Raw genomic sequence first — 15,328 nt, 5'->3', positions numbered from 1 at the left:
GTTACCTCCGGCCGGGGACGCGCACGCGCGTCACCACCAACCTGACGTCCAGGCTCCGTCGCCGGCTCGCTAGTCCCGCCCACTACGCCCTCACTTGGAATTGAAGCTACGTCCTCCCTGACCTCCCCTCTGCGCCAGCGAATGGGCTCACCCACATCCGGCCGTCGTAGAGAAGGGCGTGCCGGTCACGTGACGCAGAGGGCGGGGTCCGGAGGAAGCGGGTGCAGCGTGGGTCGGGCGCCGGTAAGGCTTCCCCGCGGCCCTGGCCTAGGTTTCAGCGGGGCAGGAACACGTTGGTTCCTCAGCCACGCCCTTTTCCCGCTCCCGTCGGCCGAGGCCTTCACTTCGTCTTCATGCTCGTCCCCTTGCCGCGCGCTGGCTCGGGCGGAGAGGACTTGCGTGGAGGGCCCGTCCCCCCCGTCCCCGCTCCACGTTTGGTACATCCAGCCCCGGGCCGGAAGCTGCGGCCCGGGGCTGCCACACCTGTGCCGACGGTGGTGGCCTGCGAAGGTCATTTCTAGGCAGGGGAAAGGCGCTCCTGCTTTGGACTTGTAGTTGCGCGTTTACAGAGCTCTAGAGCGCAGAGGAAGGACCGTGTCACGGGCGTTGTGACAAGCTCCCATCGGGACCGTTCGTGCCCCAGGGGAGCTGTGGGACCCTCACAGGGGCGGGCATCACGCACCCTTGGGTCTGGGAGAAGGCCTCCTACGGGAAGCGACCTGGGAGTTTGTAGACTGACTGGCGGTTAGCTGGGAAGAAAGGAAGAGGAGAGAGCATTCCAGGCGGTGCGACTGTCACGTGCGTAAGAAGAGTTTGTTCAGGAAACTGGGAGGGGTTCATTCTGTCGAGTGTGGCGAGTGCTCGAGACAGTGGCCGTGCCCTGGACATCGCCTGTCTTGATGCTTTCCACTCTTCCAGCCCCGTAAGAGTCAAGGCATAGGGTCGCCCGGTGGCGCAGTGGTTAAGTTCTCGCGCTCCCCTTCGGCGGCCTGGGGTTCGCCGGTTTGGATCCTGGGTGCGGACCTACGCACTACTTGTCAAGCCATGCGGTAGCAGGCGTCCCACATATAAAGTAGAGGAAGATGGGCACAGGTGTTAGCTGAGGGCCAGTCTTCCTAAAAAAAATAAATAAATTAAATTAAAAAGGTCTTTTAAAAAAAGAGTCAAGACACTTTAGCACCTAAGTGTGGTAGTGGGACGTTGATCCTGAACAATTGATGCCCACCTTGAGTTTGGAAGGAAACGTTAGTGTTAGTGAGGGGGAAAAGAGGCTTTTAAGTGCAGAGGCTGGAAAGTATGACAGGGTTAGAGGTGTTTAGAAGAGGAACAGATGAAAAAAGATCAAAGGTTGAGACCTAATTGGAGAAAGATGTGCTGAGGCATTGAAACAAAATTTATGTGTAACAGTTGGAGACAATTACACCTGAGCAATCGGTCCTAGAGGCGACCTGGCTTGTTTGGTGGATCATAAGGAGAAGAAGGAAGTGTTCAGGGCAGAGTGCCTGCTAAAGCTGCAGTGATTTTAGAAAACCTTAGAGAAGGTGGAATCTTTGTCTGGGAAAATCGGCTGATTTTGGTCACCATAGAAAAGTGAGAAGGGTATCCCAGGGGACAGAGCAGCAAGAACAAAGGAGTAGCAGCAGGAAAAGGGATGGCTCTTGTAGGACCAGGACTCCAGAGGTACGGCTGGAACTGAGGGCAGGAACCCCTTGTGTGTCAGTTTCCTAAAGATAGAATCCTTCCATTTGAGTTATCCACTGGGCAATACTGGATTAATTGCTGAGTGAACCAGTAAGACCTCATCAGGTTCACTGGTGGCAGGAGTAGTTGGGCACCTTTGGCTTCAGTTTTGCCTGGATCCTCATCATGGGGGTAAAAACCCTTCCCCTCTCCAACCTGTACAATTATTACCCAGGTGTTAGGGCTACCTTGCAATCCTACTATTGGGGAGAAGCACAGGCCTATATGAAGGAGTTGGATTCCACCCCTAAAGATTGTTTCTTTTATGAATCTTCGTATTCTCAAACTGGGAGTGACTGAGATGTCATTTGATGTCATTGGCTTCCAGGCTGTCAGGATGGCTGCGTTGTAGCAGGTAGCACAGTAGGGTGGTGCCTGTGATGAAGAAGCAAGAGCCCAAACTTGGGAACGAGATCCAGAGGTACCCTCCAAGCTGGCTGCAGCTGTTTAGGAGAAAAACGGGGAATCAGCTGTGGTCAAGGAGCTAAGTGAACATCCTGACCACTTGGGCCAGGCGTTGAAGGGGGTATAGCGTTAAGAATCGGAGGAAGGGACCCCAAAAGGAAGCGGAAACAAGAGCATGGGGTCCTGCCACTGTTGTTCACCTGGAGGTGCTCCTTTCAGAGCTCAGGCTGGGTGCTATCTTAAGAAAGGAAGCACCTTCCTTTGCAAGCTCAGCTGAGGATTTCTGTCAGCTCTGTAGTTGCTCGCTTTGGGTAACCCTGTTTAGCATTATCTCAGTATGTTCATTTAGCTCCTGTGCCTAAGAATGCCTAAGATTAGAGGCAAGGTGGGTGGAGACTTTTGTAAAAATGGTGCAGGAAAGGCTAGAGGGGCCGGAGGGGAGACTTGGTCATGAATCAAGGGCTCATCAAAGGCGTCTCACACAGGGAAAGGTGAATGTGCAAGTTAGGAGAGAAAAGCTACGTTCAAGATGTGCTGTGGCCTCATAAAGGAGGCCCTCAAATATGTTGGCCTCCTGTCACACAAGACACTGGTGTGTCAATTGGGCTGTGTCTGTTGTCTCTCTGCCGTACACTATAAAGCCTCCATCAGCTGGGGTAGAGGGAGAAAGGGACTGTGATCTTATTTTATAAAATAAGTTGTCACCTGACCCAGATGGGAAGATGAGTCTTTCCCAGGGTGATGATATCTCAAAAGACACATCCAGGCTAAAAAGCCGGGGGACACCTAGGGTGGGACTACATCATCTCAGTCTTCATGTTTAAGAAATAACTTCTTTGGCTTACAGATCTGACAACATCAAAGCTGCAGGAGAATGGACAGTGAGGTACAGAGAGATGGAAGAATCTTGGATTTGATTGACGATGCTTGGCGAGAAGACAAGCTGCCTTATGAGGATGTTGCAATACCACTGGTAGGCTCTAGTTTGTGCTGAGGATGATGGGGGAAAGGTGTGCTCTGGTGGGTCCTAGTAGAGGTAGGAATCAGTGGACAAATAAACTAGCAGGGTGGAGAAGTCAAAGCTGTGGAGTCCTCTATCTCTGGAAGCCTCTGGACAGCATTTAGCTTGACTTTTATTTGAAGAGAAATGTGGTTCAGAGAGCTGATATGACCGGCTCAGCTAGGGGTCCTCCCAGGCCTGGAACACAGGTCTTCTGAGCCATGTTCTGTCCACCACACCAAAACTAGTAAAGCAGATAATGAGAGTTGAATGTATAAGGTGGAGAGGAACAGGAAGCAGTGGCATATACACTACATTTCTTCACCTTTCTACCTGTGGTTTCTCAGTTGACATTTTTAGAAACTCGCATTCTTGGAACACATGCCTATCCCAGGTTCCCTGGAAAATATTCTGAAGACACCTGGCTTTTCTTCTTTTGCATGTATACCAACGGGCTCCTAGAATACTCTTCTTCCCTGATCTCTGGAAAACTCACCTGCAAGGAGTTTGCTAAACTTCATGTAATAAGTGATCTAAAAGTTTTGCTTTTATAAATGCCTATTAAAAAATCCTATTTATGTCATAGAGGCCTAACAAAGAACAAGGAGATCAGGACTTAGGGACTGTTTTTCTTTAGAGCATGCCATCTGCCCTGAGAGGCGTCATTACTAAAATAGAGCTTACAGGTAGACGGTCTGCTGCTGCTATTTACAGAGAAGTAAAGTTCAGCTCACCCACATTTTCATTTAAGAATAAGAGATAATAATATGTTCAATGAATAAGACACACCAAATGATAAGTCACAGCTTAGTTTGAATTTAGAAAAATAGTCAAAACAGAGAGCATAATGAGAATTAAAGTTGCCACTTACTGAATATCAGTTTTATGCCATGGACTGAGGTTGAAATTTGATGTACATTATCTCTAATCCTTAAAGCAACCTTGTGGGGGTGATGGTGTTGTCCCCATTGTACAGGAGGGAAATAGGATCAGAGAGGGGAACTTGCCGAAGTCTGGGTTGGACTTCACACCTAGGTCTCTGAGGCTCCAGATCCTGTAAACTTTTGTTCATTCTCATTCCACAAGCATTTTTGAAGCCCACTGTGTACCATAAGACTAAGTGAACATAAGACATAGATTCTGTCACTGGAGGTCTAGTGAGGTAACACAGAAATGCATAGTGATAAATAGTGTTCTAACTGGGGGTCGTGATCAGCTATGTAGTATAGGAAGTGTTCGGTTGCCTGTTGGGTGTCAGGAAAGGCTTCAGAGAAAATGTCATGTTTAAGCTGGTCAGAAGGGAGGACCAGAAGTTTAGTGGGGTGGACACGGGCACTCAGCAGAGGGGCAGAGGTACGAAGGCTCAGGGTTTGTAAAGACTTTGGGAGATGCTGAAGCGCTCAGTGTGAATGGTGAATACATTCGTCACATAAGTCAGCAGGAAAGCTGGGCTCGGACCAGATTTGAGAAGAGTATTTGATGCCATGCATAGACCTCATCCTAGGGATGTCCAGGAATGAGTGGTCTTCAGAATAGAAGTCTGCCACGCTCAGGTTTGGGTTTTGGAAAATCAGTTAAACAATCAGCATTGTTAGAGAATGTGTGCCATGGAGAATGGGGCAAGTGACAAGGCAGAGAGACCAATTAGGAAGTTGTTGCAGTGGTCTAGGCAAGGGAGGAGGGCCTGAACAAAGGTACGAAAGTGGAGGGGAATTTTTGAATCCAGACATGCTTATGGCAGGATTTAGGGACCATCTGTGTGCTAGGGGACAAGGGAGAGGGAAGTTTCCACGCCGACTTCCTGGTTGTAACCTAGCCTGTTGCTGATCCCTCTTTTCCCATGTCTGCTATCATGGGAAAGCTATCAGTTAGCTTTTGCTGCACAACAAATCACCCCAAAACATAGTGGCTTAAAACAACAGCTGGTTTTTGTTTTTATTGCGTTCATAATAGTTTACATCAATGTGAGATTTCAGTTGTACGTTATTTCTTCTCACCGCGTAAGTGCTCCCCTTCACCTCCTCTGCCCACCTCCCCCTCCCCTTCCCCTGTAACCACTGGACTGTTTTCTTTGTCCATGTGTAAAACAACAGCTGTTTGTCTCATGACTTTGTAGCTCAGCTGAGAGGGTCTTCTGGTCTTCACCAGCTTAGCTGCTCCCTGCTGGCCTTGCCCGTGTTCTGCAGTCAGCCAGCAGCTAGCTGATGGCTGGGTAATTCAGGACATTTTCACATGTCCTGGCTGTTAGTAGGCTGTCAGCTGGGATCATGAGGTGACGAGGACACAGTCTCTCATCCAGCAGACTAGCCCAGACCTCTTCACATGGCCTCTCGGTTCCAAGAGCAGCATGAGAGGAAACTGTAAAGCTTCCTGGAGCTTAGGCCAAGAACTGGCACACTGGCACTGCAGCTGCGTGCTGTGGGGCAAAGCAAATCACATGGCCGGTCCAGGTCAAGACTGGAGCAATAGACTCAGCCTTTTAGAGCAGCAGCTGCAGAGAATCGTGACCATTTTTGCAGTATACCATGAAGGTGGTTGTGTTTATGATACTTCGTGTTTGTTTTCCAGACACATGCAGTTTTGTATGTTGCCATTCATTGCAGGAGACAATAGCGGTGAAATGCAAGACACATTATTTTAGAATGTGTACCACAGATGGGATGAAATTAAACAAAGTTGCCTGTCTCTGAATTAAATAATTTATTAGCCAAGGACTTGTTTGTGCTTTGTCAGCTATAGGTAATTATTAGAACCAAACTTTTGCTTTGAGGGCATTACTGCTTTACAGTAAATAATTTTTTTCAATTTGTACAAGCATGTTTGACTCTGTCTTACATTTGTAGAGTAAGATGTGTATTATTCAAATATACTTGTACATATTGTAAGTAAAACAGTTTTTATATATTGAACATAATTTTAAAGGAGAAAAACATTATTATATTTGTGTCCTGCAAATTGGAATCTAGTGGGAAATCATAAGTCTGGATATTAACAGTTGGCTAACTCTTAAAAAAGTATAAATTCAGATAATTGAAAAGAAATATATTGATATCAGTGAACTCTGGTACAAAACAGAGTTCTGGTAGTAATAAATTTAAATGGAAAAGTACAAGGAAACTATCTTAAAGGTTCTCACCACATACAAAAAAATGGTAACTATGAGATGATGGAGATGATTAACCTTAATGTGGTAATCATTTCACAATATATACGTGTATCAAATCATCACGTTGTGCACGTTAAACTTACACAATGTTATGTGTCAATTATATCGCAATAAAGCTGGGAAAAAAATATATAAGGGAACTGTCCCAGATTCTACACTACATGTAGAATGGCTTACCATTTTAAGAAAATTGCTGGTAGGCTGTGAATTGTTCATTTGCTGTGTTTTATGTTGCCCGCTCCACCACTAGGGGGAGCCTGTATCCCTTATGTTACAGTTTCTGGGCTCCCTACTTGCCTCCATTATAAAATGGGCATGCTGGGTACAGGATAGTTTAATACGTTACTTGTGCTTAAGGAATATGTCAGCAAACGTGTTATTCTATTAAAGCAGCCTCCTAAAAAGAGACTTAGTATTGGCTCTTCTCAGTGTTCCTAGGCCCTAATAATAATAGCACATATTCCTAGAGCACAGGATGCTCCGTGCAGTGCTGAGCACTGGGTCTAGATTACCTCGTTTAGTCGTCACAGCAGTACTGTGGGCTGATGGCTGCCTTTTTCTCTCATTGCCAAAGAGGAAACAAAGGCCCCAAGGGTTTGAATACCTTGCCCGAGTAGCCCACCAAATGGTGGAGTCGCGGGTTTGGATCCCAGTGGCTTCTGTAGCTTGTGCCCTTAGCCTCTGCCACACTGCCTCCTGCACAAGTGCCAGGGTCATAATGCCATCATTCCCTACGGAGGCAGACCAGCCTATGTTTGAGCGATATTTCTAATATTTCCTCACATCTATTTATTCTAGCTCTTTTCTGTGGAATACACTTCTATCATTATGTTGCCTATTCCTAGGAACTCACAGGTTTTATTTTATTTATTTATTTTTTTGGTGAGGAAGATTGGCCCTGAGCTGACATCTGTGCCACTCTTCCTCTATTTTGTATGTGGGATGCCGCCACAGCATGGCTTGATGAGCGGTGTGTAGTTCCACACCCAGGACCTGAAGCTGCGAACCCCAGGGCTCCAAAGTGGAGCATGCGAACTTAACCACTATGCCACTAGGCTGGCCCCACAGGTTTTACTTCTAAGTGCTCTTGTGTTTTAAGGCATTTGTTAATGTGGAGTATACCGTCATTCTGAATGTCCATTGTACCCTTTCAGAATGAGCTTCCTGAACCTGAACAGGACAATGGCGGCACCACAGAATCTGTTAAAGAACAAGAAATGAAGTGGACAGACTTAGCCTTACAGTACCTCCACGAGAACGTTCCCCCCACAGGAAACTGACACTGGCTCCTTTTTCATGGATGGATTTTTAAAAAATATGTAGATACAAAATGTTTTCTTTCAGTCTGCTAATTGAAATCTTTTAGTAGTAGATCAGCACTCAAAAATGTGCACCCACTTAGTTTGTGGCAGCAGAGTGCATTGTGGAAATACTCACCGGAACGAGGAACTGATTGAGAGTTCTCAGGAATGCAGACTATTTGGCCCTTTGACCCTAAAGTTCGTCATTCACTGGCTTGTGTTTGAACATGACTGGTTAAACATGTGCCTTTAACTCTGATTTTGCTTTGCTATCAGAGTTTAACGCATCCCAACCGCTCTTCTGTGTCCCGTAACATGGTGATTGAAGATATGAGAGGGAGAGGCAAAGAAGAGGAAGCCAGACATGAGAATTACTACTGTCTCATACAGCCTAATTCTGAGAAGATTCTGAGTGATGTGTGTGAAGCCTATAGATGTAATGGATAGATAGACAGCCTGTTCATGGGCTACAGGGGTTCCCAAGATTCCCCATGGTATTTTCAAACTTTGGATACATTTACAGATTAAAAGGTTATCTAATAGTTACCTTTGCTCTCCCTACAACTTCCTTTGGTACCACGGGAATGGACCACTAGCCACTTTGGCTAGATGGACCACTAGATTCTGGTGTTTTTGTTGCTGAGGAAGATTCGCCCTGAGCGAACATCAGTGCCAGTCGTCCTCTATTTTGTATGTGGGTCACCACCACAGCATGGCTGCTGACAAGTGGTGTAGGCCCACACCTGGGAACTGAGCCCCGGCTGCCGAAGCAGAACATGCCAAACCTGACCACTAGGCCGTGGGGCCAGCCCCTGGACTGCTAGTTTTATCCAGCAATGGCATTTCTTATTTTCTCAAAGCCCTTTCAGATGTAACTGAAACACTGTGGAGTCAGGATTTAGTTATGCATTTGAATAAGAAATTTTATTCTGTAGAACCCATTCATGAACATTTATCCCCTGGAGTTATTTGCCTATGTTAAGTGGTATTGAGTGGTGTGTCTGTTGTTCTCTACCCAGATCATAAACTCTAGGAAGAGTCCCTGGGTTATACATCTGTATCCCTCATTGAAAAAGGAAAACACTGAATAATGGAAATCTCTCTTCTCATCCTTTCTTTACGGGGTCTTTTTGTTTACCCAGCTTTTAGGAGGAAAAAGTACATCACAAAACAAATGAGTTTCTTTTAGAGTTCCAGTCAGAGACATGGTTGTAGTCGCTCTCCTGTAAGCCAGACACATCCAGGCTGAGCTCCCCCTGTGCGTCTCTGTCCTGCCTGGAAGTCGTTCACTCAGAAGAAAGACCCTGAGGCACCAGTCCCTCAGTCACCAAAGAAAGACAACCCAGGAAGAGAGAGAGTTAGGATGTTTAGAAACAATGTTTATACCAAAAGAAAACAAAGCCTTTCAAAAAATTAAGGTACCTAGAATGCCATAGTTTCTTTCACATTCTAGTTAAATGAGAGTTTTACAACAACTTTATTCATGATATGTAATATATAAGACCTTGATGTCTGGGAACTTAGTGGATGTTCACATGAATCCAGCCTTGCTTGTGGGCCCAGCCTTCCCCGGGAATATTGGTAGACCAGTAAAATATAAAAGTTGTCTTGATTCCAACAGAGTATGATGCCTGTAAAATAGCTGTTGGTTTATCTGCTTGGCTTATGACCGTCATCTGAGAACTTCCCCCACACCCAGGAATAGCCTCTGGCCAAGTTTGTGACCTATGATATCGTGTCAGAACCACAGCTCAATGTGTCAGGAATTAGGTGACCAAACCAGGGCCAAATTGTTCCCTGCTGCTTTGGAATCTGCCCATCCAGGACTGGCTTGAGGAGGATGGGCGCCAAGAGATGCTAGGCTGCTGTCGTAAAGTGGCTGTCAACTGTACGTACCAGGACACCCAAGGAGGAAGGTGTGCGGGGGGCGCTGGGGGGCTGTGTGGCGCCTCAGTTCCTGCAGCTTTCCAGCTCAGAGCATGTGTATTGCTCTCTGGGGCGCACCTCACAGGATGCAGGACTACGACACTAAACAAGGTAAGTGTGGCTTCTGCCTTCACTTAGTGGGGGAAACAAGCGTTAAACCAACAGCCATACAAATCTGGTTTCAAATTGTGATACATGTCAGGAAGGAAAAATAAAGGATGTCACTTAGGTTGGGTTCCTAGAGGTAAGGCTTGAGGCAGGGTTTCCTGTGTAAGGGGTTTATTGAGGTTGCCATCTCAGGGTGAACCTGTGAGGGAAGCAGGATAGGGCGGGGGAGGAAGCTGGACAAGGACGTGGTTTCAGTGGAAGTCCAGCCTCAGCACAGATTCCTCCATGGGAGTGATGGAACACGACGCCAAGTTTTCCCACCTTGAGGCAAGGGGCTAGGGCTCTGTACTCAGTGTGTCCTGGTCAGTCATTGGTTCCGCCCCTCCCGCCACCCCCCTGGGAGGGCAAAACCCAGGCAGTGCCAGGGGTCATGGCTCCAGAGAACAGTGCAGCTGGGAGCTCTTGGCAGCCAACAGCCGGTAGCCAGGGAATGATGGGCAGACAGACCAGGTAGAGGGGATCTGGGCCCCAACAGCGACTACTGCAGAATATAAGAGAGGTGACTGGGGCCACCTGCTGTGGAGTAGATAATGACAGGGAGATCTTGTGCTAAGTAGCTTTTGTAACATAATTTGAAGTATTAATTTTGTTTCTAAGTTTTTCCCACTCGCCAAGGAAGTGGCCAGGTCCTTGGTGCTTCGTGTTCACAGCAGAGAGCAGATGTGCTCAAACAACCCTACCGCTTGTTGGGGAAGCGAGGGAGGGAGGCAGAGAAGGAGCTCAGGAATGGTGGAGAGCTGTGCTCCAGTTTCTGGTTCTCCAGAGAGATGGGGAACTTGAGAGGTTCATGGTTTTGGGGCTGCCCCAAAGGAGACCTGAAGCTCAACACAGTCTTCCAGCCGAGGCAGAAAACCCCCAAGCTTTGGAGCCACCTCTTTCAAGAGCCCCTCAGAGCTGGCAGTGAGGAAGGCAGCCGTAACCCTGATGGACTGAAGAGTAGAGGTCCATGCCCACTTTTGAGGTCATTCATGAGCGTCCTAAAGGCTGGTGAGACCTTAAGAGGAGGAAGGGACACCCTGGTGACCGGGGTTGGGACTGGATGGGACTGAAAAGATTAAATTTGCTGTGAAAAAAATAAGAAAATGTGAGATTTCTTGTGCCCTCCTTGAGCTTGTGAGCCAACGCCTGAAGGACAGGCAGGAGTAGCCAGGGGAAGATTTAGGGGGTGAGGACTGAGGGCAGAGAGCAAATTGCGTAAAGCCGGAGGTGGGACTGGCTTTACAGGCAAGGTGGCTGGTAGATGGGGAGAGTGGGGAGCGGCTTGAGCAGATTGGATTTTCCTTTTTTAACATAAGTCACTCTGGGTTTGAGCAGGTAAGAAGTGGGAAGACAAGAGCTCCACGTTGGCTCAGGTGAGAGGTGGTGGCAGCTTGGACTAGCGAGGTGGAGGAGGGAGCTGAGGGACTTGGGGTCTCCTAGAGGTGAAACTGTCCAGACATGTCCCGTGAGAGCACCTGGACCAGGGTGGTGTGGTTCTGAGACCTGAGTGCTCGGGGTGAGCTGCCCTGATGGCCCAGGGTGAATTCTCTGAGCAGACACAGGACTGCAGGTGCAGCCTCTGTCCTCCAGGAACCTAGAATCAGGGCCCAGGGGCTGCCTGCATTGGAAGGCCAATGGAGACCCACTTCTTAATGTAGTAACAATAACGACGACAGCCACGGTTAACTGAGCGCTTCTGTGTGCTTTAGACACCGGATCTCCAGCCCTCACATCTGCTTTTGAAGGTGGATATTATTGCCAGAAGATGGCAGCTTAAAGGACTTGTCCCAAGTTAAAGGGATTATTCCAAGTCACTCAAATAGTAAATGGATCCAACCGAGGGTGTCTGGTCCCAAGACCCATGTCCTCTGCCTGGACCATGTGACTCCCCTGTAAAACCTGTGACCACTGCTTTCTGAAATGGGAAGAGAATCCTATCGGAACACTCAGAACTTCAAAATGTTTACCTTGTTTCTATAATTGAGATAAAGAACTAAAAGAATAATGTTTATTAGGAAGCCAGGAATCATGACATTAAAAAATTCAACCTGTTAATCAGCCAGGTAGAGAAAGACAATCTTTGTATGACTCCACTCATATGTGAAAGTTAAACATGTGGACAAAGAGAACAGATTAGTGGCTACCAGGGGAAAGGGGGGATGTGGGTGGGCACAAAGGGTGAAGGGGTGCACCTACAACATGACTAACAATAACATACAACTGATTTCACAAGGTTGTCAAATATCATAATCTCAATAAATAAGTTAAAAAAAATTTCAACCTGTTACCAAACTCATATATAACTCATAACTTTATCATCATGAGTCGTATTGTTGTCACTGGTTTTTATACAAGGTTAGATCCCTAAGATAGATTTTCATATTTTGGTGCATTGTTAGGGGACTGCTTAACGTCAATGCTATTTAGTACCCAGCAGGGGGTGCTCAATTCCTTTGAGAAAGTTTGAATTGCTGGAAGATGTTTCTTTTTTTTTTTTAAAGATTGGAACTTGAGCTAACGTCTGTTGCCAATCTTTTTTTTGCTTCTTTTTCTCCCCAAAGCCCCCCAGTACGTAGTTGTATATTCTAGTTATGAGTGCCTCTGGTTGCCCTATGTGGGACGCCACCTCAGCATGGCTTGATGAGTGGTGCCAGGTGGGTGTCCAGGACCCAAACTGGTGAAACCCTGGGCCGCTGAAGCGGAGTGCACCAACTTAACCACTCGGCCATGGGGCCGGGCCCTGCAGATCTTTTAATAAACTCTGAAGATCCTGAATAAATGTGGTGTTTTGCTTGGAAGTGATTCTGCATGTCTTAGTTGCCCAAAGTGCTGGGAGGGCTTTATGTGAATCCCTGGGATTCCGGCCGGCCATGCAGCTCACCTGGTGGGCTCCTCACTCGTATTTTATGGGGGCCGAGTGAGGGACTGGAAGGCGAGGGCACTTCAGAACTCTGGTTACAGAAATAGGTAGCCAGAATCAGGAATTTTGCCCACCTCTGACCCAACTCATACTCATCGTCAGGCCTGGGGACTCTTGTTAAGCTGCTTCCCAGTTCTTTGTGTAAAATCATTTGGAGAATTTAGACGTCATCCTGGAATGATCCATTAAGCTCTAGAAAGACTTTTCCAAAGCTTGCTTTCTTGATTTGACCCTGCTGTACCCACAGTTAAATTTGTTCCCCAGATCCTTGCCACACTGCACCCCACCAGTGAGCTCCTGTGGAAAGTAGTGGGTTAGGGGCTGGCATGGCAAGATAGCTGGGTGGTCTCTTGAGGAGGGTTCTTGGACTAGCGACCCAAGATGATGATCTTGGCCTCTGAACCCGAGCCAGCCAGGATTGGCTTCACAGGCCTGGAACCTGTGCAGTCACACAGGGCCCCAGACTCAGACGGGCCTGCTGTGGCTGTCTTGAAACCCTTAATAATTTTTTGAACAAGGACCCCATGTTTTCATCTTGCACCAGACCCCATAAATTACGTAGCTGGTCCTTAAATCTATGGCAGCCGTCTGTAGGGGTTCCATGTTGGATGGTGACTAACTTGACCCAGCAAATGCCGTCCCCTTGGGAGTGAGAATTCAAGACACTGAGCACTGGCCTTTGGGGGGACAGAAAAGCAGGAAGTTCCAGGAGAAGCGACAGAGGAGCTGGGGCAGACATCCGGGCTTGCTGCGGCATCCTGAGAGGTGTTCTGGTTCCTCATGAAATCTTACAGTGCAGTTGCAGAAATTGTCTCCTGAGCTCAGCTGAGGCCTGTGTCATGCTTGCTACCTGTAAGCTGGCCTGACTAACCATGGGGTAAGGGGTAGGTATAGAAACACTGGAAGTGCAGCAAGACAGGTTTTGTGGACAGCTAAGAGCTTGAAGCAGGGGTGTCGCCCAGTCCCAGGGCATGTCCTTGCCTAAATTTCATCTGGCCCTTAGCCAACGACCATGTGAATTTGCACACTGTTGTCCTGGTTCCAGCATACAGCTATCTCAGAACAGAGCCTCTGACTGACATAAGAAACAAGAGGACAGTTACAGAGCTGGAACAATGGTCAAGGTGTTAGTTCATGAAGGATTTCTGCCTGTGTGTTCATTTTAGTTTATCCCATCACATTGAACCATATGAAAAAGCTGGTTTTAAGGTCAAAAATAGTCACCGTTTCCTATGTTTTTAGCTAATTTTATTCTCATCTAGAGCCAATTGTGCACGTATACACACAAGCACACACACAACATACACAAACCAGTTTTGATGGGGAGAGGTGGGGAGCCACCAAAGGGTGGAGAATTTGAAAACAACCAAATGACTCGAAAGGAAGTGAGGGAGGTTGATGTACAAACCCATCCCAGTGACTCCAGGCCTTCCCTGGTGACTCAGACCCCTCTGTCGTGGCGCCACCACCCAAAGGCAAAAGGGGTTTTCCTCCACCCATGTTATGATCTTGCCTCCGCTTTCTTGGCATCTCTGCCCGTGCTTCCTCCCCGCCTGTCGTCTTAGTCTCAAGCGGTTCCCTGCCCCCACCGCCGTGCTCACAGATCGGTATGCACTGTAACTGGCACACTGTCTAACTGGGCAGGACTCTTGAGGAAGAGTGAGGTGGCCGCATCCTTGCCTCTTTGCCAGAGGGGATGGCCTAACATCTGTCATCGGCTAAGACCCCACACAGCCTCCCCCAGCTCAGCCCAGACCGGTGGGAGTGGCCTGGGCAGGCCCTTCTCTCTGGTCCCATCTTCCTGGCTTCTGTGCTTCGCAGGCTCCCAACCCTCAGGGCTGTGCAGATGTTGAGACTCCTCCCTCTCCACTCACAGCCCCGCTCACGCAGGGCTGCCCTCTGGGAGAGCAGCTGCTCACGAGTCCAAGTTCTTAGCCCAGGAGTACAAGAAAAATGCGCCCCAGGCAGGGTGGGAGAGTCCCAGATGGCCTGGACTGACAGCGCTGTGGCCCCCTCTCCTCTCATTGACTGTTTCCTACCTCTCTCACCCAGTTTCTCTCTTTCTCCCAATCAGTCAAGCAATCAGTCTTTCTCTGTGTGTGTTCCTATTTCTCTCTTTCTTGCTGTTTTTTCTCCCTCTCTCTCATTCAAGCATTTATCTGAATATCTTACTCTATGCATTAGGCTGATCTTTCTTCTTTCGTATTGCAAATACCTTTAAAGTAAAACTCACATCGATTTTGCGTCTTGTTTTATTTTACATAATAGTTACGTATTTGACATTACATGTAAGCAAGATGTATATAGGCTGCTGCAAAACATAGTGGTTAAGAGTCCAACAGACTTTGGAGGCAGAAAGACCTAGATTCAAATCCCAGCATGGCACACACCAGCTGCCCATACCCAAACACGCAATTGACCTTTCTGAGCCCCAGTTTCCTCAATGAAAATAGGGTTGCTGATACTGGTTACGTGATTGGCTTATTGGAGGATTAAAAGAGACCATGCAAGTAAAGTGCTTAGAACAGGTCCTGGCACAGGGAAAGCACTTGATAAATATGAACTATTGTTTGTTTTCAATATAATAAAATAAGCATTTCAAAGGAAATCTACATTGATACTCTGAAGTTAAGCAAAGAATAATTGTATTATGTAACTAATCATTCCCTAATAATCCTCAGGGGTTATTTTACATATAGAAACAGCAATGAACTAGGAGGCAG

At 47.4% G+C, this 15,328-nt stretch overlaps 2 protein-coding genes across 33 annotated transcripts in view; one reads left to right on the top strand and one right to left on the bottom strand.

The window, feature by feature from the left end:
• The window catches only part of CEP63 (centrosomal protein 63), a 46,533-nt gene extending 46,082 nt beyond the window's left edge, over positions 1-451 (bottom strand). For 6 of the 28 annotated variants that reach the window (XR_011527172.1, XR_011527178.1, XM_070576098.1 and 3 more), the window contains exon 1: positions 42-144. Coding sequence is in view for 1 of the 28 variants with exons in the window: in XM_070576095.1 (XP_070432196.1) it covers positions 152-157 (6 nt within the window). In the remaining 27 variants the exon portion in view is untranslated. Of the gene's footprint in view, positions 1-5 lie in introns of all 28 variants that reach the window. The other 22 variants (XR_011527174.1, XM_070576103.1, XM_070576123.1 and 19 more) reach the window with 15 other exon arrangements.
• ANAPC13 (anaphase promoting complex subunit 13) lies at positions 106-8,721 on the top strand. 5 transcript variants are annotated; one of them, XM_008512907.2, is made up of 3 exons: positions 106-243; positions 2,993-3,118; positions 7,466-8,721. In XM_008512907.2, exons 2-3 carry the CDS (start codon positions 3,020-3,022, stop codon positions 7,589-7,591), a joined length of 225 nt encoding a protein of 74 aa, XP_008511129.1. In that variant the 5' UTR covers positions 106-243; positions 2,993-3,019; the 3' UTR covers positions 7,592-8,721. The 5 variants fall into 5 exon arrangements, with proteins under 5 accessions (XP_008511129.1, XP_008511128.1, XP_008511130.1 ...); XM_008512906.2 differs by lacking the exon at positions 106-243 and adding an exon at positions 658-798; XM_008512908.2 differs by lacking the exon at positions 106-243 and adding an exon at positions 662-802.
• Positions 8,722-15,328: the final 6,607 nt, after the last annotated feature.

This window comes from Equus przewalskii, chromosome 15, assembly GCF_037783145.1.
Source record: "Equus przewalskii isolate Varuska chromosome 15, EquPr2, whole genome shotgun sequence".
In the NCBI taxonomy this organism is placed as follows: Eukaryota; Metazoa; Chordata; class Mammalia; order Perissodactyla; family Equidae; genus Equus; species Equus przewalskii.
The sequence above is the reverse complement of the archived record's forward strand: the minus strand, read 5'-3'. Positions and strand labels throughout refer to the sequence as shown.

What these genes read in the sequence shown, in the direction of transcription:
- ANAPC13 (XM_008512907.2), top strand. Translation starts at nt 3,020, where the DNA reads ATGGACAGTGAGGTACAGAGAGATGGAAGAATCTTGGATTTGATTGAC. An exon ending in AGGATGTTGCAATACCACTG is followed by an intron (nt 3,119 to 7,465) that starts GTAGGCTCTAGT and finishes GTACCCTTTCAG; the next exon opens with AATGAGCTTCCTGAACCTGA.